General features: G+C 37.2%; 2 protein-coding genes across 4 annotated transcripts in view; one reads left to right on the top strand and one right to left on the bottom strand.

The window, feature by feature from the left end:
* The window catches only part of Arp6 (Actin-related protein 6), a 46,296-nt gene extending 35,350 nt beyond the window's left edge, over positions 1–10,946 (top strand). For all 3 annotated transcript variants that reach the window (XM_081727632.1, XM_081727630.1, XM_081727633.1), the window contains exons 5-7: positions 1,362–1,581; positions 5,729–5,991; positions 10,756–10,946. In XM_081727632.1, the coding sequence (XP_081583758.1) occupies positions 1,362–1,581; positions 5,729–5,991; positions 10,756–10,885 (613 nt within the window). In that variant the 3' untranslated portion in view covers positions 10,886–10,946. The remainder of the gene's footprint in view (positions 1–1,361; positions 1,582–5,728; positions 5,992–10,755) is intronic.
* Positions 10,947–14,038: 3,092 nt separating this feature from the next.
* The window catches only part of Trhn (tryptophan hydroxylase), a 119,252-nt gene continuing 106,927 nt past the window's right edge, over positions 14,039–26,363 (bottom strand). The window contains exons 11-12 of the mRNA XM_081727629.1: positions 25,831–26,060; positions 14,039–22,222 (exon numbers count right to left, since the gene is read on the bottom strand). Coding sequence (XP_081583755.1) covers positions 21,979–22,222; positions 25,831–26,060 — 474 coding nt within the window. The 3' untranslated portion in view covers positions 14,039–21,978. The remainder of the gene's footprint in view (positions 22,223–25,830; positions 26,061–26,363) is intronic.

Raw genomic sequence — 26,363 nt, 5'->3', positions numbered from 1 at the left:
GGGTGGTATGAGGGAACATGTGTCTATTCCGAAGCATTCCCAAAATTGATTAGTCGTTAATAACGTTTAGAATGATTCATCTTCCAACTACTTTCCCGACCTTTTACTATATTTCCAGAATTATCCAGTAATCTGCTTTCTTATTAAAATACCCTATTTCTTTTCTTTCTTCTTTTCCTACCTCCTTCTTTTACCCTTCTACTTTCTTCTCTTTCTTTTCTATTTCTAAATGAAAGAAAACGGAGTCATGATTGAGAGTAGTCGCTATTGGCACGGTCAATAAGTTGTTTAGATGAGTTTTCTTCGGGAGTCCGATATGGAATAATCAACAATAACAAGAAAGTTTATTGGAATTTACTTTATTGGAAAATAATCCGGATTTCAATCAGTAGGTGATGTTTCGTAATCGTCCTCGTCAAAGAGAATTAAATTTAGCGACTTCTCTCCAGTACATTATTATTATTATTATTATTTTTAACGTTTTCTTTCAATATTGGCTAACCGTGACAGGATCTGTTGCCCTGGAAACGGCGGTTTCTATGGCAACGGACAACGTTTTCTTTCATGTTTAAAGAACATTAAAAGAGTGTATCCGGTAGACCGTCTATTGCTCTATAGTAAAATGAATACACCTGAAATAAGTAAATGTGGCACCCCCTTTTTCGGGAAAATGCGTTCAATAATTTAATATTTAAGGTTGTCATACTGAATAGTTAGAGGAAGTGAGTTCATTATATTCTGAGCCTAAAGATGGCGCAACAATCATGGGATGACGAAACAAGGTGAAACGATTGTATCATCCTTCCTTAGCATAAAACCAAAAATAGAAGGCGCTGCCATTTATCATGCGGTTTCAGTAAGATGTGGAACTTGATATTCAGCGATTTACGAAAGCTATATGACAGTGCTTCTGTGCACAGAGTAGTCTCCAAAGCTGCTACTCAACAGTGTAGATTCTAGTTCTTTCCCATTCACCCTAGATGGCAACTTTAGGCTTAGAATGTAATGAATGCTTTTAGTTAGTACCTTCTAAATTTTCAAGTGATGATAATGATAAACTTTAATTCAGTAAAATAATTGATGGGTTAATACCAAAATAAGGAATTTGGCCTGTCTATGTTAAAAGTATAAGGTAATAGGATACATAACGAATGCTATCCTGATACCAGCCTAAACTAAAAAAAAAAAGCCTGGGATTTTGGTATGAAGAGAAATCGTTCACCGTTCTCCTAGACCACCTAATTAAGTATTATCAGTAAAGTTTATTTGTATTATTTTCTTACAAATACACTTTCGAATTCTTTATAGCGTAAGTATACTGTATGGAAAGTAATTATTGATTGTTTCTCCTTCCTTTTAAGGCAGCTACACGTAATGGATGAAACATATGTAATAAACCAAGTGAAAGAGGATACCTGTTTTGTATCTCTTCAGTTTTATAAAGATATGGAGATAGCGAAGAAGAAGGGCCCTGAAAATACAATAGCCAGAGATTATGTACTTCCAGATTACACTACCATTAGGAGAGGCTTTGTTCGAACTCCAGAAGAAACAAGTGAAAAGGGCACAGATGCTGAGCAGGTACAATTTTTTCTTCTTTTTTATTTGAAGATTTTAAGACATAGTCAATAGACTGCTTCATAAATATTTTAAAATAAAAACTCATGACTAGGGTTCGTATTTGTATAACGTAAAAGCTTTTAAAATATGTCCTAAAAATGGATAAGTATAACTTAAAAGAACGATGCAACTTCATATTACTGAAGCACTTCAATTTAGGTATTTGGAAGTGAGGTGAGGTGATTTTGAGTTGATCGTCCCTTTCAGCAGCGAGGCTATAGGAGACGGGACCTACTTCTTATCCTCGAACATTAGCTCCCTCGACACCTCTGCGCATGACAGTAGTAGAAGAGTTCACTAAAAAAAAAAAAAAAAAAAAAAAAAAAAAAAAAAGGTATGTGTATGTACGGACAACAAATGTTCGATGTCTCCTCTGGGAGCGAGAGAAAGAAGGTTGGAAGTTTAAACATAGTTGCCAGCCTACGTAAATTGGTTCCAGGTCAGCAGTACATTCTGGTCAGGCGATGATGCCACGCAGTGAACAGAGCGCGCGCATTTTAAATGCAGCCTAGCGTTGTATTTTAGGGGCTTCGATATTCGGTTGATTGCGCCAACAACTCGCGGGAGGATATAAGTTATTGTCTTTCTCTACAGTAGACATACGTTTGTGCTTGTGCAGTTTACTGTACTTTTCTAGTTCTTTCTCTTATTTGTTTACTGTTTACGCTTTCGTTAGCGCGCGCGTGTGTGTATGTGTACGTGCGTAGTTTTGTGTATATTTTATTATGATAGAGCCAATACCGTCAACCAGTGAAGGCAAAATATTGTGCTTATCCTCTCCTCATTTTTTTTTCATCTTGCACCGTAGATCCCCAGTCATGCCCTACTGACAATAATTTCCGATTATCGTGCTTTCAGTGCTGTAGACCCACTTTGATTTCATTCTCATATTATTATTTATAAAATCTTATCAGGTATAGATTTACTGTGCCGGGTTGGTAACACTGCAAACAGTGCCTTTACCACTAGTGATGGGTCGAAGCAGTTCATTTGGTGGAGCTAGCTCATTCGCTCCGGCACCGATACGGGAGTCGTTCAAAGGTGCCAGTTCCTTTTTGAACGGTTGGGAGTTGTCGTTCAAAGAGGAGCCTCTTCTTTTATTGAATGGTTGGGAGTCGTCGTTCAAAGGTGCCAGTTCTTTGTTAACTGGTGTTGTGTCATTCAAGAGATAACGCAGGGGTGCCCACAAGGGGGGAGGGGCTATGACGCAAACTGCGTCATTGAAATTTTAGGGGGGGGTTAAAAATCTATATAAATATGTTTGAGGTGGTATAAAAATTAATCGAAAAGATTTTTTTTTCATGGAAGAACACCTATGGATAGACAATTAAGGGGGGGTGCGTCATGGACATAAGGGGGGTGGGCACCACTGGGTAACGACTACGTTCACTGAGTTCCCTGTATGCATTCTTACTGGCTTCTGGCTATATCGGTGTCGATAGGCGTGTGCGGTAGTTTCGTGCATTCTTATTGGCTGTTTCGGAGCGGAGTCGTCGTTACTTTGAACTGCTGAAATTGTGTACGGTGCTCTCATGACTCAACTGCTGGTGTCGTCTGCGGAGCTGTCGTTACTTTGAACGGACAGTTCCAAATGTATGAACTAGTTCCATACTAGTTCACATGATGGTGTCGTTCAAAAGAGTCAGTTCGTTCATGAACGACCCATCACTATTTACCACCAACGCGAATAGCCAACACCTTTCTTTCTTTTTAACATTTCTTTCCTTTCATTAAGATAGACTCTCCTTGCCCCTCTGCCAACTAAAAGTCTCAGCCGAATGGGCAAACAGTACTAAGGTGGAATCCGAACCACATGAGCTTCCGCCGGGAATCGAACCCGGGTCTCCCACGCCAAAGGCGCTTACGCTAACCGCTTAGCCACGAAGGAACTCTTAGGCGTTTGGGAAGTGTACTCAGTGATGCCAGATTCTTTCAGACACAAAAACCCTCCAACGAATGTCTAATATTCGCCCGTTCTCTAAAATATCTCTACCTTCAGTGTTTTTAAATAATAATAATAATGTCTTGCCATAAGTGCCAGTGATGATATCTCTGAGAGACTTGCAGGTGAATCCCGTTGTCTCCAATCATACTCAGTGTGTATTATCACTCTTTGAATAGTAGTACTTTTATCCCCCCGTGTATTTATAAAACACCAAATAATGCTTCCGATAAAGTTGATACTTTGAAATATCTAGGATCAATATTAACAGACCCAAAACCATATTCTGGAAGAAATTAAATGTCAACTAAAAGCAGAGAATTCATGTAATCATTCAGTTCAAAATCTTTTGTCATCGCGAATTCTGTCCAGGAATTTGAAGCTTAAAATATACAGTATAATACGATAATCATGCCTTGTTTTGTATGGTTGCGAAACATGATCGCTTACTTTGAGGGAAGAACGTAGACTGAGAACAAGATTCTGATACGAATATTCGGACTCAAGAGGAACGGGAATGAGTAATGACGGAAACTTCATAATGTGGAGCTACGTAATTTATATGGTTTAACGAACATTGTTAGGGTCATCAAGTCTAGAAGGCTCAGATGGGCAGATCATGTAGCCAGGATGGAAGAGAGTAGGAACGCGTTTCAAGTTTTAACTGAAAATCCAATCGGAAAATGACCATTAAGAAGACCTAGGCGCAGATGGAAGGATAATATTAAGATGGATCTCGCAGAAGCAGAATATAAAGTAGAAACTGGATCCAGTTGGCTAAGGATAGGCGTCAATAGAAAGATTTTGTGAACGTAGCATTGAACCTTCGGGTTCCGTAGGCCATAGAGTTAGTATTTACAGTTTCCTCTAGTTGCGGTTAAAAATATTTTCCACCAATATGTAACAAATAAACCAGACTTCAAATGTTATTACAGAGGAGTAGAAATAGAAACAGAGACAGATAAAGGCTAACTAAGGTGGTGATTTCTCTTTTCAAAGGGGTTGATGTTGCGCTAGATCAAGAACCATTGACTCTCACAGCATTCCTTCAAATTGCGTTACCTAAGGCCAAGTATTTCTTAAAAAAGGAAGTTGCAAATAACATAGTTAACAATACTGTCAAATATTTTTCTGATCAACAGTTAAACTCGCGTAAAATATGATAAAAAATTTAATAGAGGATGATAGAACAACGTTATATCCGTGGGATTTGTTAGATTTCTCCCTTTTTCTCCCATGTTCAACGAAGTTAAAAAGTTCGTTACTGAATTCTCTATGTCTGTATGTGTGTCCGTCTGTCTATTATTTTAGATTTTTTTTTTTTTTTTCAATTTTGAGCCCTCCATTCGATAGAGCATCAAAAACTATCTGAGGAAATAATGAAATTTTTCGCGTCACTCTTACCGTTCCCCAGATATTGGCCAAAACATGTCCGATTTCCGGAGATTTAAGGAGCCATATCTCGGGAACCATAAGGTATAGAGAGATGATATTGATGTTGATCAATACCAAAGAGGATGGTGAACATTTTGGTACCAAATAGTGACCAGTGGCCACTGTCCAACTGGCCACTGGTTTGGCCAGTGGCCACCAGTGAATATTGGTACCAAAATGTTCATCATCCTCTTTGGTATTGATTAACACCAAAATTATCTTCTATGACTTCCCGTTCCCGAGATAGTGGGCAAAAAATAGTTCCGATTTCGGGAGATGTAAGGAGCTATATCTCGGGAACCGTAAATCGTAGAGAGAACATATTGGGTAGATCAATACCTAAGAGGATAGTGAACATTTTGGTACCAAATAGTACTGGTCACCGTTCCACAGATGTGTGCCAAAAAAGTTCGAATTTCGGGAGATTTAAGGAGCCATATCTCGGGAACGGTAAAATCATAGATGGGTGATATTTTTCAAGAAACGGAAGAAGATGCGGATTAAAAGGTTTGTTTTTACCTGTAGGAACAATCACAGTTATCCTTCCCGTTCCATCTCTCCATTTTTAAGTTTGTTCTTGGAGCATTCTCAGCTGGTTTCATTATACCATTGTTACCCTAATCATTTACTAACATTCATAATACCTAGGTATATATATCGTTTCATCCACAGGAGATAATCATAGAAAGTAATGGATTTAAAACATGTGTTGTTGTTTTCTTTCCATTACAGATTCTACGGATGAATAATGAAAGATTTGCTGTGCCAGAACTTCTTTTTCATCCCTCGGATGTGGGAATCACTCAAATGGGAATTTCCGAAGCAGTTGTCCATTCCATTGCCAGTTGTCCTCCAGAGACACATCCTCATCTTTATAGGAACATCTTGCTGGTGGGAGGTTGTACGCTGTTCCCTAACTTCTGTGAACGTGTAGAAATGGATGTCAGAAGTTTAGCCCCGGAGGAATATGACGTGAAAGTGTATTCGCCAAAAAAGTACGTACACTGCTTTTGACCTATGCAGCAGCTGAATAATTTATAAATTATTATTTGATATATTTGTTTCTGATTAAGATGTCTAAATTCAGATATGGGATCATTGGGATAACGTGTTTCTTAACGTTTCCGTAGAAGTATACAGAGTGTTTCAAAACAACACCGACAACGTTTGGAAGGTGATTCCTGACGTCAAGGTAAGACAAAAAGTATAGACCAACCTGGGTGCATAAATGCTTCCTTTCGGAGTTATAGGCTGCCGAAAACATGAAAAAATGAACTTTAAAGATCCATAGCTCCAATACTATGAGACCTACCGTAACCGGGTCAAGACTTTATTTACGAACTAATATGTGCGCTATCCAAATATCCATGTTTCACAATCCTACGACACCTTCGCAACAATTTTTATAGAGGTAGTTGGTGAGTACTTCCAATTATATCCCGTAGCCAAATTTCCTCTATAAAAATAGTAGCGTGAGTAACTTAGGATTCTAAAACATGTATTTTTGGATACCACACATATTAGTTCGTAAATAAAGTCTTGATCCGACTACGGTAGGTCCCATAGTTTTAGAGCTATAGACCTTTAAAGTCTTTTTTTTTTTCTTTTTTCATATTTTCGGCAACCTATCACTCCAGAAGGAAGCATTTGCGCACCCAAGTTGGTCTACACTTTTTTATCTTATCTTGGTGTCAGGAATCACCCTCCAGACGTTGTCGGTGTTGTTTTGAAACACCCTGTATATACGAGGAATATTCAAAAAGTTGTGGAACTTGCTTTGTCGCTGCATAATACAGTGTTAGTAACTCATGTACAGTCAAGTCACAGTATATATGTTCAGCCATATTAGTCAAGACGGAAGTGGTGGAGTGATCCTGTAATTTTCTCTTGGAAGCGAGATAGTGTGGTGGGGAAGGGCCTGTACTGCATAACGGTCTGTGCACCCGTCAAATGCACTGAATTAAGCCCCGGTCGTGGTTCGGAGCCCCTGTTATTAGTAGGTGTTGCCCTTCATAACCTTGGGACTAGGACAGAAACTGCACAGATCTGGCCAGAGTTATACACTCATTACGGGATCTTACGCTGGCAACGAATACTAATTGACGAAACGGGTCGCATGTTAAATTTGGGAAGTGGCACAGATCAGAAGCAGGGACTCCACTTAAAGCACACTCTGCTACTTCAGTTTGTAAGGTAGTGATCACGGTATTCTAGAGTTGTGTTGTGATAATCTTGGTTTATTACATACCAGTCCACTGTGGCAAGCGCTTATTTGTTTGTTTGTTTGTTTATTGAAATGTGGCACCTCTTTTCCAGCACCGAGACTATATAAGACGTAGACCTACAGTTTAAAATTGAATCTGAACCACTGTAATGTATTCAAATTTTTCAAGACTCTCCCGGAATCGAACTAACCAGAGACCCCGTGAACCAAGGGAGTGCGCGCTAATTACTAGATCAGCAGGGGCGACAAGCGCTTATTAAATAATCGATCTTGGAAAGCTTCATAATCGACCATTGCTGTAATATCATAATGCAAGACTATATACAGTTTCTCAAACGAAGTAAGTTTTGAAAGACGCGCGCAGGAAATCACTTCTACACATGCTTTATTTCCCTGATTTAACTCCCAGGAACTATAGTTACTTTCCCAAAACTGAATAAACTTCTGCGTGATGTGCGATTTCGTAATTAAATAACTTCAAGCGTTCTATACACCAGTAATTAAAATGGCTTTGATGAAATAGTTCTTTGGAGATGCCTTGAAATATTTAGTCTCGTGCTGGGAGCAGATACAGTTAAAACGTAAGTTACATTAAAAACTACAATATAGTATAGGCAAAGATGATTAAAAATTAATAAACATAACACAAAAGTCTGAGAATTGTGGAAATATTCCTCGTATATTTCTATGTTGGTCAGTTTTCGGTGGAAATAAATCCGTAATTCACAATCGCTATATTGCTAGTAGTACTACTGTTGTAACTTGTTTTCTTTTCTTTCGAAAATGGTCACGATTAGCGATCGAAGCATTTGATGTAATAAGAGAAATACGAGACGCATGTCAAAAAAGAGCCAATAATTTTTATGCGAGGTTAGCAACGCTGACAACGTTGACATGCACAGGAGCATGCCCTAGTATTCTGTGCTTCCAATAAAAATAAAATCATCTGAGTAGAATTGCCTTACTTGCGAGTAGCAATAAAGCGACATCCATCTGGAATCTGACTTACATCCATTGGGAATTGTGTGCCATTTATGGACCGACAGTAATAAGTGAAAGGAAAGTCAGGCAATGGTGCAGAGAGTTTCGAGAAAGACGTTCAAATTTCAATGACCGTGAGTGTAGCGGAAGGCCTATTGTTCAGACGGACGATTTGGTGGAACGCTAACGAAGAATTGTGATCCAGTCGCCGATTCACAACAACTGAACACGCCGAAGAGTTTCCAGAACCAGGATGGGGGAAAAATCATGTTTTTTTTTTTTTAATCATTTTTGTTGATTTTTTTTATTTAAATCGACTTTTTTTGTTTTAAATCATTTTTCTCCCGTATAATACAAATCGCGAACTGAAGAAAAACATTAAGAATTACTATTAAATGTTAATGCCATTTAAATGAAAGTATTGGAGTTGAATATTGAATTAATCTTCAATCGTTAACCTATTTCAATCCCAAACAATGTTACTTAAGCATGAAGGAAAAAGTACAGTAACGTTTATCAACTTAGCATTTTTTCTACAAAAGTTATTATTTGACAGGGACATATTTTTAAAAAATCGAGCTTTCTAGAAGTAGCACGAAATACACATAAAATAATAAATTTCGCCTAAAATTATGTAGTTTCGGAGAGGGGATCGGACTCCCCTAAATACGCTTCTGTTATCTGGAAACAAACTAACAGACGCGCACACAAAAGAATTTTCGTGTTAAATGTCGATGGTGATTTCCCCGTTGGAATAGTTAACGATTTACAAACCCTATGTTACAAAGAGAAGAAAGCAGGATTGCCCCGTTACCCGTTCAAAGCGAGATTTGCCTCCTCTGCATGAAAAACTCGTTTTCATACTGTACTGTACGTACATTTGCGTACAGTATTCTGATTTATACAGTATCACTGTATTCTGATTTTATCTTCCATGATCGAAATAACAGAACAGAAACGGGATTTCGTTATCTTCACTTCAAATTAGCTAATTTATTTCGGAATTAGATTTAAATCAACGATTTTTATTGAAAAAATCAAGTGATTTAAATCGTGTTTTAAATCAGACTGATTTAAATCAATTCACCCTGTCCAGAACCATCTGTGAAAACAACCGGATTGTGACTTACAAGCTGGGTTATCACAAAATTTGTACGAGGTGGCTGCCAAAAATGCTGACACACGTCCACAGTCACAAAGAGTAAAGAATTACATCTTCATTTTTTTTTTTTTTTTTTTCACTGGGAAGATGGGAATGATCTCTTTCCACACGTAATGACGGGGATGAGACCTGGATATCTACGCCACTGAGAAGTCGAAGCAACAGTGAATGCATTGGCGGCACCCTTGTTGTTTTAAAGCGAAGAAATTCAAACAGGCACTACCAGTTCACAAAATCATGGCAACCCTGTTTTGGGAACAGATGGGTATGATTCTTGTGGAATTCTTGAAATCAGGACGAACAATTACAACAGATGTGGATTGTCGAACACTGAATGATCTGCTACGTGCCATCCAAAATCGGCGGAGAGAAATGCTACGCTCCAGAATTCTTCTGATACATGACAACGCCCGCCCATACACAACTGTTCGTACTGTTAAGAAAATTCAAAGATTTCAGTGGGAACTATTCAGTCATCCCCTTACAGCCCAGACTTGGGCCTCAGCAATATATTTTTCTTCATCTGAAAAAATAGCTTGGATCGAAGCATTTCAATGACAATGAAGTGCTCAAAACATTAGTTCTGAACTGCCTGCACTCTCAGGCGACAGATTTTTACAGAGAAGGTATACGGAAGCTGTACCACGCTACCAGAAATGTCTGAAGGCTCATGATGACTACATCGAAAAATAGATAAGATAAATCAGTCACAATATTTTTTTTTCTATTATTTTCTTGCTTTTTAAAAAATCGACGTTTTTTTGTATGCACCTAGTTAGGAATTAGATTTCTGGTCTTTCGGCATCTATGGCCATGTTAGCCCGTCACGTATGAGGGATGACTTCCCTCGGCGAGCACACTATCCTAGGAAACGGAAGGAAGGAATGGAAAGGAAGGAAGCGGCCTGAAATCATTATGTTAGGTACCATCCCGACATTTGCCTAGTGTGAACGAGGAAAACCAAGGAAAAACTTCACTCAGAAAATCTGACATGAAAAAGGTGTTACATGTTTTCAACCGAGTGCCTTCACCGGAAATCAAACCCGGGATCGCTCGCAACAAAGGCGAGAGCGTTAGCGACTACGCTGCGCGAGGCCATTATATGCATTTCGTAGGATAGTGAATGTATAATATACATTTTATATATATATATATATATATATATATATATATATATATATATATATATACAGTGGCGGATCCAGGATATGATCAAGGGAGGGGCTAAACCATAGTTTGCCGTTTTATCCAGTGTAAACCTGAGCGTCAAGGGGGGGGGGGGCTAAAGCCCCTATAGCCCTCCCCTTGGATCCGCCACTATATATATACTATAGATATATATATATATAATGTGTAAATGTGACTTGATGAATGTCTCTTTTAATTTTCTAGCCCTATTACATATTCGTGGAAAGGTGGTGTTTTGTTGAGCAAAGACCCAGAACTAAAGGAGATGTTGGTCACCAAAGAAGAATATGAAGAACAGGGACAAGGATTGTGTTCAGAAAAGTTCTCCATCTAACAGCGTAATTGTATCTATTGTACTATAAACTTCGTAAATATAATGTTTTATATTTTGTAAAGTTGGTTTTTATTGTTTTTAATTTTTTTAAATCTTTAGCCCTAATAATTTTCTTGTTCTTAAAGAAAGAAAAAGCTTTTTAAGTGTTAGGATATTCTGAAACAGTTTCTCTGTGGCAATTGAAATGGTTGTTGGCCGTGAGAACGTGTTTTCACAATGAACGTAAGAGGTTACAAACTCACCATTCGAAGTTCAGGCTGAGGCGACTGGTAATTCAATTTTTTTTTCTTTCTTTAGAACGAGAAGGTATACCCAGGGGCATCATTTAGGAGGGAAGAAAGGGGCAATTGCCCTCTCTGAGTTTGAGATTTATATAGATTTTATTAATAAAATAGTAATAAATCAATGAAAAACGCGAAATTTTACTTATATCAAGGGGTCTTGCCCCCCCCCCCACCTCCAAGTAAAATCTGAAATGACGCTCCTGGGTACACCCATACTACAGACTGATTATAAAAGTGGCAGGTTGCAGTGGAAAGAGTGGAAGACTTAAGTACGGTACCGTACTCTGTATACATTAACAACTGAGAATTTTATGGTAAATAGAGAGGAAATAAAGGAAAATGAATTTTTCTTTAGTATTCTGCGAGCAAAATACACTTCATGCTCATTTGAAAAGACACATCAATGTTTCGCTAAAAGAAGTCAGTTATCCAAAATATTCCAACCAATTTCAAACAGTTAGTGAATTTAGGTTGGCTAGGACTTGTAATCTTCTAGGAGACTTACAGATTTAATAATAAGGTATGGTTGTTGGAAACAGTGACTAATAATAATTTTCGAACGGAATGTCACTTCTTATATGTTTTTCAGGGTTCCTACTGTTCAGGGAAATCAGGGAAAATTGTGCAGGTCAGGTAAACTCAGGAAAAGACTGGAAATCAGGGAAATTGTATAAAATATCTAAGATTAATTGTACACCAATTTGAGCTTAGCCAACCATTAATGATCACAGTATGGAAGGTTGCTCAGATTTTTATGGGTGGTAAGTGGAATGTACGTATGAGCAATTGATTATTATTTGTCTCTATAGAATAAATGTTCTCATATATAAATATTCACCGTTATTTGTTCCTTATTTATATGTCAACGTCATGCGACACCTGTCATGAAAGTCAGAGAATTTCCTGCCAAAGGTCAGGGAAATAGATTTCTCTAGACTGTAGGAACCCTGTTTTTCATTCAAACAAAATATTGCCACAAGCTGTGTCGAGTCTCAAGAAGCTGATGTATCGGATTTAGAGTTTTAATGCTCTGAACTGAAGATCAGTTATGCGTTATTTCTTAAAATACGTGGGTGATTCAGAAAGTAATGTCCAAGTCCATTAGCTTGACCAATAGTACTGCGAACATTCTGAACTGTTTATCATTAATGCACTGATGCTTAAGCTAAAGAATGTCACTTGTTTCACCTTCCTATCTCTTCTCGTTCCAGAGTAATGGAGCAATCCATGGCATCCAGGGGCGACGTCCGGTTGAAACAGCGAGCTGTCATTGAATTTGTGACTACGGAAGGTTGTGGGCCCAGGAAAATTCATCGCCGGCGACGAGTCGTGGATACACCATTACGATCCGAAAATGAAGCGTCAGTTGATGGAGTACCGCCGCACGCCCTCTCCTCCGCCCCAAAAAAATCAAAGTTGTCTCATTTGGTGGAAAAGAGTTGTTGAGATTCTGCCTCATCCTCCCTATAGTCCGGATCTTGCGCCCTGCGACGTCTGGCTCTTCCTCAAACTTAAGGAGCACTTTAAGGGGTTAACGCTACAGTTCTGACGCGGAGGTGGAAGCATCAGGTTGGCATTGGTGTGTCGCCAGCATCCACCACAATTCTTTGCGGATGGCATGTAAAGTCTTGTTTCGCGTTGGCGCAAATGTGTTACCGTAATGGAGACTATGTTGAAAAATGATGCCACCATTTATAGCTAGCATTACAAGCTTTCCACTGATACCTCTAGCGGGCTATTTGTCAAACACATAAAGGTATCACCTGCAGACATTACTTTCAGAATTACCCTCGTATATACTTTAAACTTGTTTATACCTTAATATAATATTATACTAAAGTTTGTTTAGATTACCTTGGTCCATATTTAATTTAGACTTTTTCTGGGTATGTTGAATATTCCCAAAACATTTTCTTTCTGCTTACTTTGTTGTTTTATGTAATCTGTATTCCGTCAATTGTATGTTGACTTTCAATAAATGTCCAGACAGCTGTGATTCCCGCATATGTATTTTGTATCCGTACTGTGCTCTTTTAATCTGGTACATACATCCTATAAACAGAATACAAGTACTGTATTACATAAAACAAAATCGCAGACTGAAAGTACGTTGTTTCGGAAGCTTCCAACTCAGAAAACATCCTAAAATAAATTTGCACAGTCAATCTCAACAAACTTCACTATGTACAGTCAGCGACAGAAGTTTTTTCCGTTTGGTAAAATTTATTTTGGGAATAACGGTGCAACGTTTTCTCCTACTTTTTATATTATCATTCAATTCATCATCACCGTCCTCCTTAGCCTCAAAGCATAATCATGGAACGTTAAACTAAAAAAATATCTTGGACTGAATACAGTCTATGGCTATACTGTGTTTTGGCTTAGACATGGAATGAGGTAGAACGTAGCACTGCACTCCAAATTGTGTTGGTTACTTTTTCTTAGAATCAAGGTTACAAGTCCTTACCAGTCAAATTACCAAGGGTGAAGTAAAATGAGTGTAGGTTAAAGCAGACAGTGATGATGAGAAATGAAAAAAATGGGAGGAAACAAGAGAACCCCGAGGAAACCCATGCACATGGTGTTTGTCCACCGCAAAGTTTACTTGGCGCGAGCTGCTATCAAACCAGGGACTCCATGCACCAGAAGTGAACGCTCTATCACTGCGGCCTAACGGGTGAAGTATTTTTGATTTGGTTGTGTATTATTTCGCAGTGATTGCGGTTTGGGCAATAGTGCGTTTTCAGGAAATTGTGCAAATTTCAATATGTCAACGGCGCTGAAACACTGTAAGTAAGGGATTTTTTTTTTAATTATTATTATCCATGTGCACAGAGTAATAGGTGTAGTAGCATCGAGCCAAGGGCATTTAAATACAATAGAAAAGCATGCGTTACTAATAATGTTTCGACATCAAAGGAAGCAAGGCAGGATATGATACCTTTCAAAGGATAAATAAAACAATATTTTGCTTCTGTACGTTGCAAGTTATTTATTACATTTCTATTGCATGATCGTTGCTTGCACATCACATTTTGAACCTCGTTAACATAAATACTATAGTACATTTGAATAGAGATCTGAATAGTTAACTAGTATATATATCTTACACAACACTTCATCTCGTGGTAGGGTTGCCAGATCTCCGTGCGCCGCCCTGAGTACCCAGACTCGAAATGCATTCTACGGATGTAGGAGTTAACGAGCTAAATATATGGGCTTAAGAGATCTAATCATTGCGAAATTAAAATAGCGCTAATTTTACAGTAATTATGTGATATCTTTAAATAGATAAAAGATAATCGAAATGTGGAACAAGAGCGCCCTAGACAATATTATTTTCCATGAGGTACCGTTAAGACGAGTCATCTAGTAACTTTCCGTTAGCAGCCATTTATAAACGCCAAAATAAATCCCGATTTTCTAAATAGCTGGAAATCGAAAGCAGATAAATGAGTCGTGATAACGGTATCTCAACTAAAATAATATTCTAGAGTTCTTGTTCCACTTTTCGATTATCTTTTATCTACTTGAAGATATCACATAATTACTGTAAAATTAGTGGTATTTTAATTTCGCCGTGATGTGGCCTCATATATTAAATTGCCTATAATTAACTATGTATGTCATTTTCGCCTTTAATATGTACTCACGAGTTGTGTTAGTTATTTACAAGTATTATATTTTTATTGTAATAAAAGGCTACGTTTACTTTCATTGCATTGTTGTGCCCTGTATTATCGCGCGACACCAACATTTAATGATTTAACAGAGGTGGGAATGAAACTTAAAATAATTTCCAAGGAAATAGGCTGTACAATGAATTTGTTACTTTGAAATCCGTAGTATTAAATTGATAGGAATGATGATGATGAGTGTCAGTTATACAGTGCGTTTTGCGAGAAAGCAGATGCGCTAAACCTGTTTAAAATAATGCAGTATATTATCGCTGTAGCAGTCGGTAGTCCACTTGTCGAACGAGGGTTTAGTGAGTGTAATGAAAGCTTTATGGTGAGATGATGGAAATACCATGTGAACTGAACGAGTGATGGTGAAAAATTGTGTTCAGATGAACTTGAAAATGATCTGTGGAGGTCTCTACAAAACGGTTCTGAAAATGATGACTCTTCCTCACACAGTGAGGAGCTCTAAAAATATAAATAAGATAGACGTCTATAATCAATTTATTTTCATTTAATTCGTTACAGTATAAGCTTGGTTAAGTATATACGTGATTGATACAGTGAGTATATATAATTGGTAAATCTGTCTTTTGCCACATTAGCATTCCATTCATTATGAATAAATCACTTAGGCAATAGTAATCTTGTTCATGATAAAATCATTCGAGCCAGAGCATTGTGGTTGGTGGTATGTGCACCGCCAACGTTAAAGTTATGAACAATGTCTGTTCGTCAATTATTATTCCGTGAATACATTGATAACTAAAGATGTATTTGTTAGTATCAGTACTATCTCCTGTGAACCTCTAATAAGATGTAGCAAAGCAGAACTGTGTGGTGTTATGTCAGATATTTAAAGATTGGAAAACCCACTCATCTAGTCGATCATATTAATGATTACTTTAGTGTCGAACTGGATATGACAATTGTGTAAAATCACAAGGCAGAAACAATGTTAAAATGCTTGGTGAAAAAGTACAATGCAGTAATGGTAGTGTTAGTAGTTGCTAAGTGTGGCTATAAGTGTTAAAAGTAATGATGGTAATACAACAAACATACAAAAATATTTAGTTTCAAATTTGCGTTACTAATTACATAAATTCTGCTCGTATCTGGGCTTGGCGTCAGTTCAATTTGGCAACCCTGTCTGTTGGATATATACAGTAGATGTTACTAATATAATGAAGTTATTTACGTTTTAAGTAATAGATAGATCTGTTGCTCTCTGATACATACATTGGCTTACATATGATTATCACCAAAACATAAAATAAAAGCACGAAGTGTAACAGGCTTCTGTATTGTCAGAAACTAACAGCATTTCTTGATCAGTGAATTTAGTTCAAAAGCTTGTAAATTACTCATTTTACATTTTTCTTTTTTCTTTTTTTCATTTGCTTTCTTCTAGATCTGTAACAACGAAGAAAGTCGTATTCTTTTTATAGATTATTGTTCGTGTTTCAAGAATGTGTGAATTTCATAATTTTAAAATTTACTTTCTTTTTCATCAAGCTTCCATCTGACGTAATATTACTTTAACTGTAACTTTAAATAAATAATCCGTGAAGCAACATATCGAATATCTTTGCTTTGAGGCTGATAATCATCCGTTTTTTTTTAAACATTTTTCAAAATATTGTGATAATCAAAACATAGTCCTAAACATTTGTGCTAATTAATAAGTATTTAGCGAATACTACTTAGTATTATAGTTTGTAGTGTTGTATTCTCAAAGATTGCATCTTCAAATCCAAGGGTACTTTTTTTTTTAAATATATTTCTTTAGCTTCCGTTAAGTCACCAGAGAAGAATCACGTGAGCTATTGGCAAACGTGGATAAGACAAATGTATTCATTGGACGTCGCACATCCTCCCTCTTCGCACAGACTCTGACGTTCGATCATTGTGGTATAGCCAGCCTGGAAGTATATCAAATGCAATCGAAGCGCCCACCAAGTGTGAACTGAATAACCTATTAGACAAATTCTGCCGTTCACTCATTGTACAGTTGTGAGCGTGAAAACATATAAGTATAATCGAAGCGCCCGCCAAGTGTGAATACGTGATGTGATTTGATTTCTCCAAGCGGCTCCTGAGTTCTCTGAAATTCTAAGAGACGGTTTAGTAATCTTAATCTATGGCTTTCACAACCAGAGATTCACGCGTTCAAGGTCGTCTGCCACCTTACCTTTCGTCGCATACTTCGATGAATCCTTGTTTAAACTCTACAGCGGTCATGCACACAGTCATCACTTATAAAACTCCCGCCGTATTCTGTATTCATTCGAGGATGAATGACGGCTGTATTCATCGCCTTTCCGTCTGGATCAATCAAATAAATTACATTACGTAGTTAACGCTTTGTGGGCGCTTCGATATCACTCAATATGTTTCCACGTTCCTTGCTGCACAACGATTAAACGGCAGTGTGTGTCTGCTATTGTAGGGGATGGACGATGTCCAATAAACAATTTCTTTAATCTCACGTGGTTCACTTCTGATAACGAATGATGAAAAAACAACCCTCAGTATTTCCCTTTCCCTTGTAGAACACGAATTGGTAAAAGAGAAACGGTGACCATCTTTTAAAACATTGACTAGTTTACTCAGGAGTATTTCTACTTACAGAAGATTAAACAGAAATTTTATTCTCTGAATTTTAAAATTCCCTGTAACATGTGAAAAGTTGAATATGAAGCTATGAGTACTTTTCATACCACATATAAGAATATTAAAGGAACAATGAGTTTTGAACTTTCAAATATATTTATTTATGTATTCTACCTTCCAGTGTCATGAATCAAATAAATTTACTTTTACTAATTAAGTTGAAGTTTTCTAATATTACAGATTTTGTTATTTTTAGACTTTCATTACCAGGTTTCTTTCGCTTTCTTCTAAACTTTGAAATTGGTCACATTTGATGAAGCCCATCGTCTGTTATAACAATCTTAAACATTAAATTAATATAGTCGCTATGTAGTTCACGTTTAGTGTTAATTAGTGTCACGATAAGAACGTAAGAACAATCAGTGACGGTTCGTGAGGGAAGTCATATCAATATCAGTTATAATTTTATCACTACAAGTTATCTCTAACGATAATGTGACACTGTAAAGCTCAAAACTTCTTCTATATATGGTCTAATCATAATAACTAGTTTATTGGGTAAATTGCAAAACAAACGAACAAATAAATGTCATAATTTTGTATACAGTAAATTTTAACAACTCAAAAGTGTAAAATAAACTATGTCATTACAAAGGGCGAAGTAATAATTGAAATAATCAGAATTAATTCACTATATTTATCTTTAGTGCAGAAGCAATTAACTTCGAGACCGACGATGGAGCTAAAGTTTTGATATTAACCCTTTGCGTTCCAGTGACATCCATAGGGATGTCATGAAAACATACCCTTTATTAATCCTGAAGATGATGAAACTTTTTAGTGGCTGCAAGGCACGAGTTAGTTCTACTATTTCTCCTTAGGTGACAGCACCTTACTGACAGTAAAGAAAAAAAACAGTTTTGTCTCAGTAGATGGCAGACCTAAGGGAGCCATGTGTTTGTTTTGACGATAAACATTTCGCAACTTTGATATCGTATTTTGAGATCGAGAAAAAGAAAAGAAATAACTTTGTCAATGGTCTCCAGTCAGTGTTACCAACCTGAAGGAGCATAAAAATCCTTTCAGAACATCAAAATTTCCATTTTTCAGTCCAAATGTTCCGCAATGCATCTTTTTCAATCAGTAATGTGAATATTATTATCGCGCTTGCGCGACAACTATGCCCTATATAACGGTTTAGACAATCTTTTAACAGTAAATGAAAATCTGGTATTTCAGCACTCACATAAGAAAATAACACTTGGAACGCAAGGGGTTAAACCTTTAAAAGCTGCTTCAGTTAAGAACATCAACCGAGGTTTAATACCAAAAGCAAACCATAATGATGATGGTCTCCAAACTACTGACCGCTCACTCGAGTGAAAACCCTTACGAGATCTGTAAATAAAGTAATAAGACGAGTCAGAAGTCGCGAACTGTCAACACTGTGCGTCTTTTCCCCCTCTCCCAATTAGCATGCACACGCCAATATCTCATACAGTCTCAGTGCGAGTAACGAGTTCACTATGTTAACAGGTGAAGTGGAAGAGTCAGTCGTGTTGTGGAGTGAATTGCTGTGCTGCGTCCCGCAACGTAGCCAACAAAGTTACGAACAACGGTGTGCCATCAATTTCTGTTTCGGATGTCGGTACAACGCAATCGAGACTACAAAAATTCAAATTGGCTTCAGTGATACTGCTTTATCGCCATTTGAGGTGTTTAAGTGGGTTCAAGGCATTTTCCAATCAGTGGAAGATGGTCTCCGGTTCGGAAGGCCAGCAGCATCCTGAAATTATGCAAATGTGGAACGAATTCGAGACATTGTTCGGACTGACCGTCAGTTAACTGTCAAATTAACAGCAGATGAAATGAATTTTGATCCGCACGCGACCGTCCATCGGATTTTGGCCAACAAACTGAGGATGAAACAACTCTGTACATAAATGGTACCAAGAAATCTGTCCTGAACAAAAGTGCAATAGGAAAGATACGTGCTGTGATCTTTTGAAGCGGATTAAAAATTAACTTTTTTTTTGTGCGTGTGTGTGAAGAATGTCATCACAGGTGACGAGATTTTGAGCTTTCAGTACGATCCCGAAACCAAATGACAAAGTGTAGAGTTGTACCCTCCATTCTCACCATGGCCGAGAAAAGCACAAACGAGCAAGCCAAGAATCAAAATCGTACTTATTTGATTTCTTAACAGTGGAGGTGTTGTCCGCAAAGAATTCGTGCCTTAAGGACAAAGAGTTACCATGTGTTTTCAGTATCAAGTTCGTGAACGGTTGCTCGCGTGTAGTGAGGCATCTCAAATGCTTGTTACATTGCTTTCGGTTGTGGAGTAGGAAAAATCTTTGTCGTTCCTCAGCCTCCATATTCGCTTGATTTAAGTCTCTGTGACTTCTTTCTTTTTCCAATCGTTAAAACACGCCTCAAGGACCAGCAGTACGGGAGAACGGAAAACATCAAAGCGGCTATAACTAACCAGCTGAAGGCCTTGCCGCTTTTTCAGTAACAAAATTGTAATAAAAACAGGAAACAATGTCTCCATCGTTGCGTGGCTTCCCAAGATAACTATTTTGAAGGTGACAGAGTCCAAGTATAGATATAAAAAAGATGAATCCCGAAAGCGCCTCATTTCTTTATTTACAGACCTCGTATATTAGTGTGTAATCGTTGAAACAGCTGTTGCGTCAACAGTAATTACTTGACTTTTGAAAGATTGATTTAATTGTTTAGGACTAATTTTCATAACAAGAGACCTGCAGTGTTCGGTGTGTTTTTCGCTTTTGTACGAAGAATTGTAGAAAGTAATTTTATTCATCTTTTACAGTACACTCTTTAAGTATTTTTCTTCCTAAAAGACATAGATCTGTTCCAGTGGCGTCGCGAGAAATTTCCTTTTTGGGTAGTTCAACTACAGCCGTTCTAATCAAAGTCAAAAACACCTTCTTGGGATAATACATGTAATTTTAATATTATTGTTATTATTTGGTGATAGTGGTTAAAAAAAAATGCTGATTACTATTAGCAGTAGGGTACGCAGAATTTCGTTAAGAGATGTTCAAGATTGCAATTTCATATCATTTTAGATGTTTGTATACATATCTTCGCCCTAGAAAGACCAAGGGGGAGGGGTCAATTTTGCCCACGAGTTCTTTTTTTATTGAGTTTATATGGATTAATAGTGTCTATGTACACTCATGTCCAAAATGATTGTCTCATATCTATAACCGTCTTCTTGTAAGAATATAATTTGATAATGACTTTGCAGGGTACTTTTAATACTGGTACTATGTGTATAATCGGGAAATGTATATTTGTAGTAAATTTCATAGGAAAAGAATTATAAATACGAAAATTAGAGTGAGTAAATTAAAATATTGCTAAATGGACAAGGAAGTTTTATTTTCGTTTTATTGTTCTTATTTATTGCTCTTTTGACATGAAATTTGCCACATACATCTCTTTGCCGATTATACACATACTAACATTATAAGAAATTCCCTGGCGAATTCGTCATCAAATTATGTTTCTAAAACAACATATTTATAGACATGCGACAATAATTTTGGACATGAGTGTACATTCATCATTCTCTGTGTTTTTGTTATTGTTTCTCTTGATGAAAGATTCATTTCTCGCTTTATTTCAAATGTACCGGTAATATACTGCATTTTTTTTTTTTTTTTTTTTTTTTTTTTTTGTAAAAAATCATGTGCGGGCCGATTTGATCCCCCTTCCCTTGGTCATAGGTGCTACCCATGTTTGTTTTCCGCAAAATTCATTTCATTTGTTTTTATATCTAAAACTTGTTAGTTTTTTTTTTTTTTTTAATGTTACTTTTCTCCTTTATATAAACACTTAAGCTTTCATAGAATGAACAAATATACTCTGACAGCTACTTAAAACGAGCGCGGGCAAATTTGAGCCCCCCTTGGTTCTTCACGCAGCAGATGCGAGCACAGACTTTCTAGGGTTAATAGAGTTGTTCATTTTTTATAATATCTTGCTCAAGAGGGGATTTGGTTTAAAACCCAGAGTCCCCTTTTCGAGCCCCTGATTGTTGGTATTCAGCTGATTTAAAATGAATATTTATTTTTTGATCTAGGTAAAAACAATAGTAGTAACCCATTTGAGGGTACAATGTTGAAGATCTACACATTTTTCGTATGATTCTCAATCCAAAAATTGTATCCTATGAGTAACAAAATTATTTATTTTAATAATGAAAAAAGAGATTTTTCATATTTTGTGTTAATCGGTTCATATCTACCATATATTTATTTCTTGTTCTTAATTTTATGCATTGAATTTTCTGTTGCAGATGTTTAAGCCCCCTGTGAAAGAACCCCACGACGCCACTGCTCTGTTCCATAAAATTAAAAGAGCCTTATGCTTGTAAATTAATAGAACAGTTAGGAAGTTATGCGTGTGATAGCAGTATGTTCTTTGTGTTACAGAGAGGATTTACTGTGACATATATTACATTAGTTAACTAAAGCCGTAACTAATTTCAATCTTTCTCAGTTTTGTCGTTAAAAGCGATGCCTTCATGTAGCATATGAGTGATTCCTTCGACATCTACCGTTTCGTCTTGCTCGTGGATCTTCTTCAGAGCGTTGCTGACGATGCATAAATCACCTCGAAGCTCCGAGACCAGTGCTGCTATCTTCTGAGCCGTGCTGAGAACTTCTACGCTTTGTGTGTAGGGATTATATCTTACTCCAAACGGCCGTTGAATGTTTCCAGCAAAAGTCCTGACAAATGAACAAAGAATATTACATAACAATACTGTAAGACTTACTTTACACAAGATTTAAACCATTTTAACCAAGATTTAAAGAAAATCGCATTTAACTTACAAACGTAATGATTTATGACACTATATTTTAAACATATAATAGCTAGATATATAAGGAAAACATTAGTGCAAGTTCATTATTAAACATTCAGTATGACCATAGTTATTGAAACACAAACTTTGGCAAAGTAACCCTATAGCTGGGGTTACTTTGCACAACATACAAAGACGTATATTCAACATACGAACATAACGTTTCTGTGCAATGTTTTCCCTTCAGTATTTATACATTTTACTTTCTACAAATCTGCATACAGTTTACAAATATTGATATTAGAATGATGGTACAGGTATCAGTACTTACTTTGATTTATCGATATTTGTAAAGAAAAAGAAAATTATGCATTTTCTAGTACCGGGACAGGAGCCGCTTTCTAATAGTTTAGCGTATGTTCCAAAAAAAAAAAAAAAAAAAAAAAAAAAAAAAAATGCCAACTCAAGAACAGAAGAGAAATTCCCGTGAACTGATTTGGTTTGGTTATTCCTTATGTCCAAGAATATCATCCCAAATGTAACCAGTGGAAGATTTTCGGGATTTGGGACTTTCAGGCTGAAACCCACCCAAATTGCATGATTTCTTTTTAAAAAATCTAATGCTAGTCATTCCTATGCGTATAAGCTGCAAGCCCCCCCCCCCCCAAAAAAAAAGATAGTAATTTCTAAAGAAAAAAAACGAAGTTGTTGTGAGTGAAAACTCAAACTAGTTTTCTGGATTCGCCACTGTTCATAATTTATTTTCCAACAAGAAATTCATTCCGACCTCTTCCACAGGAAATGTGCCTAAATTTAGAATGCAGGAGGTTCCAGTAGTAATAATTTCCTATCTAAGCGGTATTTTGGACCGGTGGAAGAATTGAAATCGTCTTCTCCCAGTTTTACTTTTTTTATGACTTTAAAACGTTTTACATTTCAATTTCAACTATTGCATCAAAGTCCCATTATACACAGTAGTATTCTACGAAACTGACTTAACTTTAACGGAAAGTCTTGTACGTGATATCTTTCAAATTTTGGCGGCCTTTCAGTGACTGCTTTCCATACCTCTACAACAAGGAACCCTCCCGGTAATTAGAACTGATGTTAACCGCCAACATTATAACCAAAATACAGTTAGATGTTCTGCCTTAGGGTGCCAGTTGAAACTTCCTGTTTTCTGTTCATAGTTTTGCCGACAGAGGACTGTGAAACTCTCTTCATATTTTGTGCAAAGTAACCCCGTTTTACGGTACCATAAAATTTCTCAGTTTGTAAGTTTGGATATACCACCTTTTTTATTAGATTGCTTTTTCACACCTGTGTTAAATCTAATTTCTCGTATTGATGAGCATCTCGGCGCGGGAGACCCCGGTTCGATTTCCTGTAGGTACTCTCGTACTCATGAGGTTCGGACCCCACGTTAAGATGTAAGTTCACGTCTCACATAGACTCGATGTTGAACGGGACGCTAAATCCATACCAACCAACCAACAACGACGACCGTCGAAAAGGTTCGTGTCCAGACGCCCTTCCATTTGAACCCCAGACTTTAAAATGGCTCTACATTTAGGTTAACGTTTCGTAAGTAGTGTTTCCAAAGGCCAAGACTCAAACTTTCCTGTGGGACCGCGGTGACTCAGTGGTAGAGCGTTCACCTCTGGTGCATGAGGTTCTGGGTTCGATCCCAGCTCGCGCCAAGTGAGATTTGTGGTGTACAAACACCGTGTGCGTGGGTTTTCTCGGGGTTATCCAGTTTCCTCCCACTTTCTACATTGCACCATTTCATTCATTTCTCATCACGTCTCCTTTAGCCTAGCCGGCATAATCGTGGGATGTAAAACTTAAAGGTTTCATTTTTTTCAAACTTTTGTGTTCAAAGATACAACATTGTGGCATTACGTAGCAAACTGGAAAAAATAAAGTACGATTGAATGAGTATGCCATAACAGAGTCGTGGTAACGCGAAACAAACGACAGATTATACTGTTTGCATAATCCACAATTAAGAAATATCACTTTGTGTATGGTGTGTGTGTGTGTGGAAGGCAGTTGTGCTATTATGAACTGCTCTGGACTGAAAATTATATCAACCTCCAGAATTGTGGAAAACCACAATGTGAGAAAGAACTGATTCAAGGCTACCACGTACAACTTTACAGTGCTAGCAGATATTGTTGACATACCACGTGCTAGCACTGAGTCCATTTTAACTGAAAATTTGAGAATCAAGTAGGTCAGCTGTTGCTAAGTGCCGTGTTTGTTATCAAAAAAGTTGAGCTGCCAATTTGTCTCTTAATTCTACACCCTTTTAGCTTGATGGAGTGGACAGATGCAAACTGAGTGCAACATTTTGAATCTCAGACGAAGCAAAAAAAAAAAAAAAAACTATGATGTGGAAGCAGGCACCCTCGTAACGCCATAAAATAATTCGTTCACAGATCTCTGGAAAAGTGATGGCTACAATTTTCTGGGATGTTAAGGAGGATGTACCCTTCGATGATTATGTACCACGTGGTTCTACTATTTTATTCAGTAAATGGATAACTTGAGTCGCAAAACTCACATCTCTGTTATTATAAAATTATACCATAAGACTTGATTATATATGTATTGAGTCATACTGAAATATGTGTAAACTTAGTACATATCAGCCTTTCCCAACCTGGGGTCCGCAAGACAATCTGAGAAAGGCACACACGATGGTGGAAAATGCACCATTTTAGGGTGGGTAGGCTATTGTGGTTTAGTTTTGTTTACGTACTGGATTTATTTTTATATATATTTACAACTTCTTATTCAAGGTATCCGGCCCCAAGTTTGAAACCCAGGACCATCCAATTATGGAGTAGACATCATGCTACTCTACTGCAAACAAAAAAAAAAAAAAAAAACACACATCCGTATATATATGAGTGTTTCAGAACAACACTGACAACGTTTCGGAGGTGATTCCTGACACCAAGATAAGGTGAAAAGTATAATATGGTTGGTGAGTATTTGCTACTTCAAGATATATGACCGTAGCTAAATTATCTCTATAAAAATTGTTGCGTGAGTACCTTAGGATTCCGAAACATGTATTTTTGGATAACGCACATAATAGTTCCTAAGTGAAGTCTTGACCCGACTTCGGTAGGTCCCATAGTTTTGGAGCTATGGGCCTTTAAAATTCATTTTCTCATGTTTTCGGCAATCTATAACTCCGTAAGGAAGCATTTGTGCACCCAGGTTGGTCTATACTTTTTGTCTTATCTTGGTGTCAGGAATCACCTCCCAAACGTTGTCGGTGTTGTTTTGAAACACCTTGTATACACTAACACGCGGAAGAAATATACATTCTCACCGTATATATTGCAAGGGGTCTTTCACTTGTACACTCTAAAGGGGAGCGCGGTGCGGAAAGGTTAGGGAAAGGCTAGTATAGATTATAAATAATTATCTTGTATTAGTGAAAGAAATTGATCTGTACATTTAGAAATAATTTATATGTGTACAAAAGAATGTTAATTAAATAAATAGGCTATTTACCTCATTTTCTCTTTGGCTTCTTCAAATGAATCTGTGTAATAATAAGCATTTTGGAATGCCGTAATGATACACTCTTCCTTGCACGTAACTTCAGGGTCAAATCTTTTAATCTTTTCATTGGCTGTCACTGCATGTCGAAGTTCAGCAACGGACGAGAGAAGACCAGCACCATACACTCGCAGTTGTCCATCCTGTTTGCACAACCCAAACTCCACTGTGAAGAAGTACAACTAAAACAGAGGAAAAAAATGTTTTACTATTATTGAAACCACTTTCAGTAATCCGAAAGCAAGTCCCAAGCATTATTAGAGGAAGGTTTCGTAGTGTATGGCAACTTTCCACTTCACTACCAAAAGTTATCTCTAGGAAACAGAAACAAGTAGATGGAAATTGCTGAATAATCAAAATAAATAAATAAATGTTTACACAACGATTGCTTCTTTGAAATTATTCAGTATTATAAATGGTGTCCCATAAAGAACGGAACTTTTCAAATGCCCGCCATTTCTGTTCTAGTTAGTTGGCAGCACTGA

This window comes from Thermobia domestica, chromosome 10 (assembly GCF_964235325.1).
Source record: "Thermobia domestica chromosome 10, izTheDome1.hap1.1, whole genome shotgun sequence".
In the NCBI taxonomy this organism is placed as follows: domain Eukaryota; kingdom Metazoa; phylum Arthropoda; class Insecta; order Zygentoma; family Lepismatidae; genus Thermobia; species Thermobia domestica.
The sequence above is the reverse complement of the archived record's forward strand: the minus strand, read 5'-3'. Positions and strand labels throughout refer to the sequence as shown.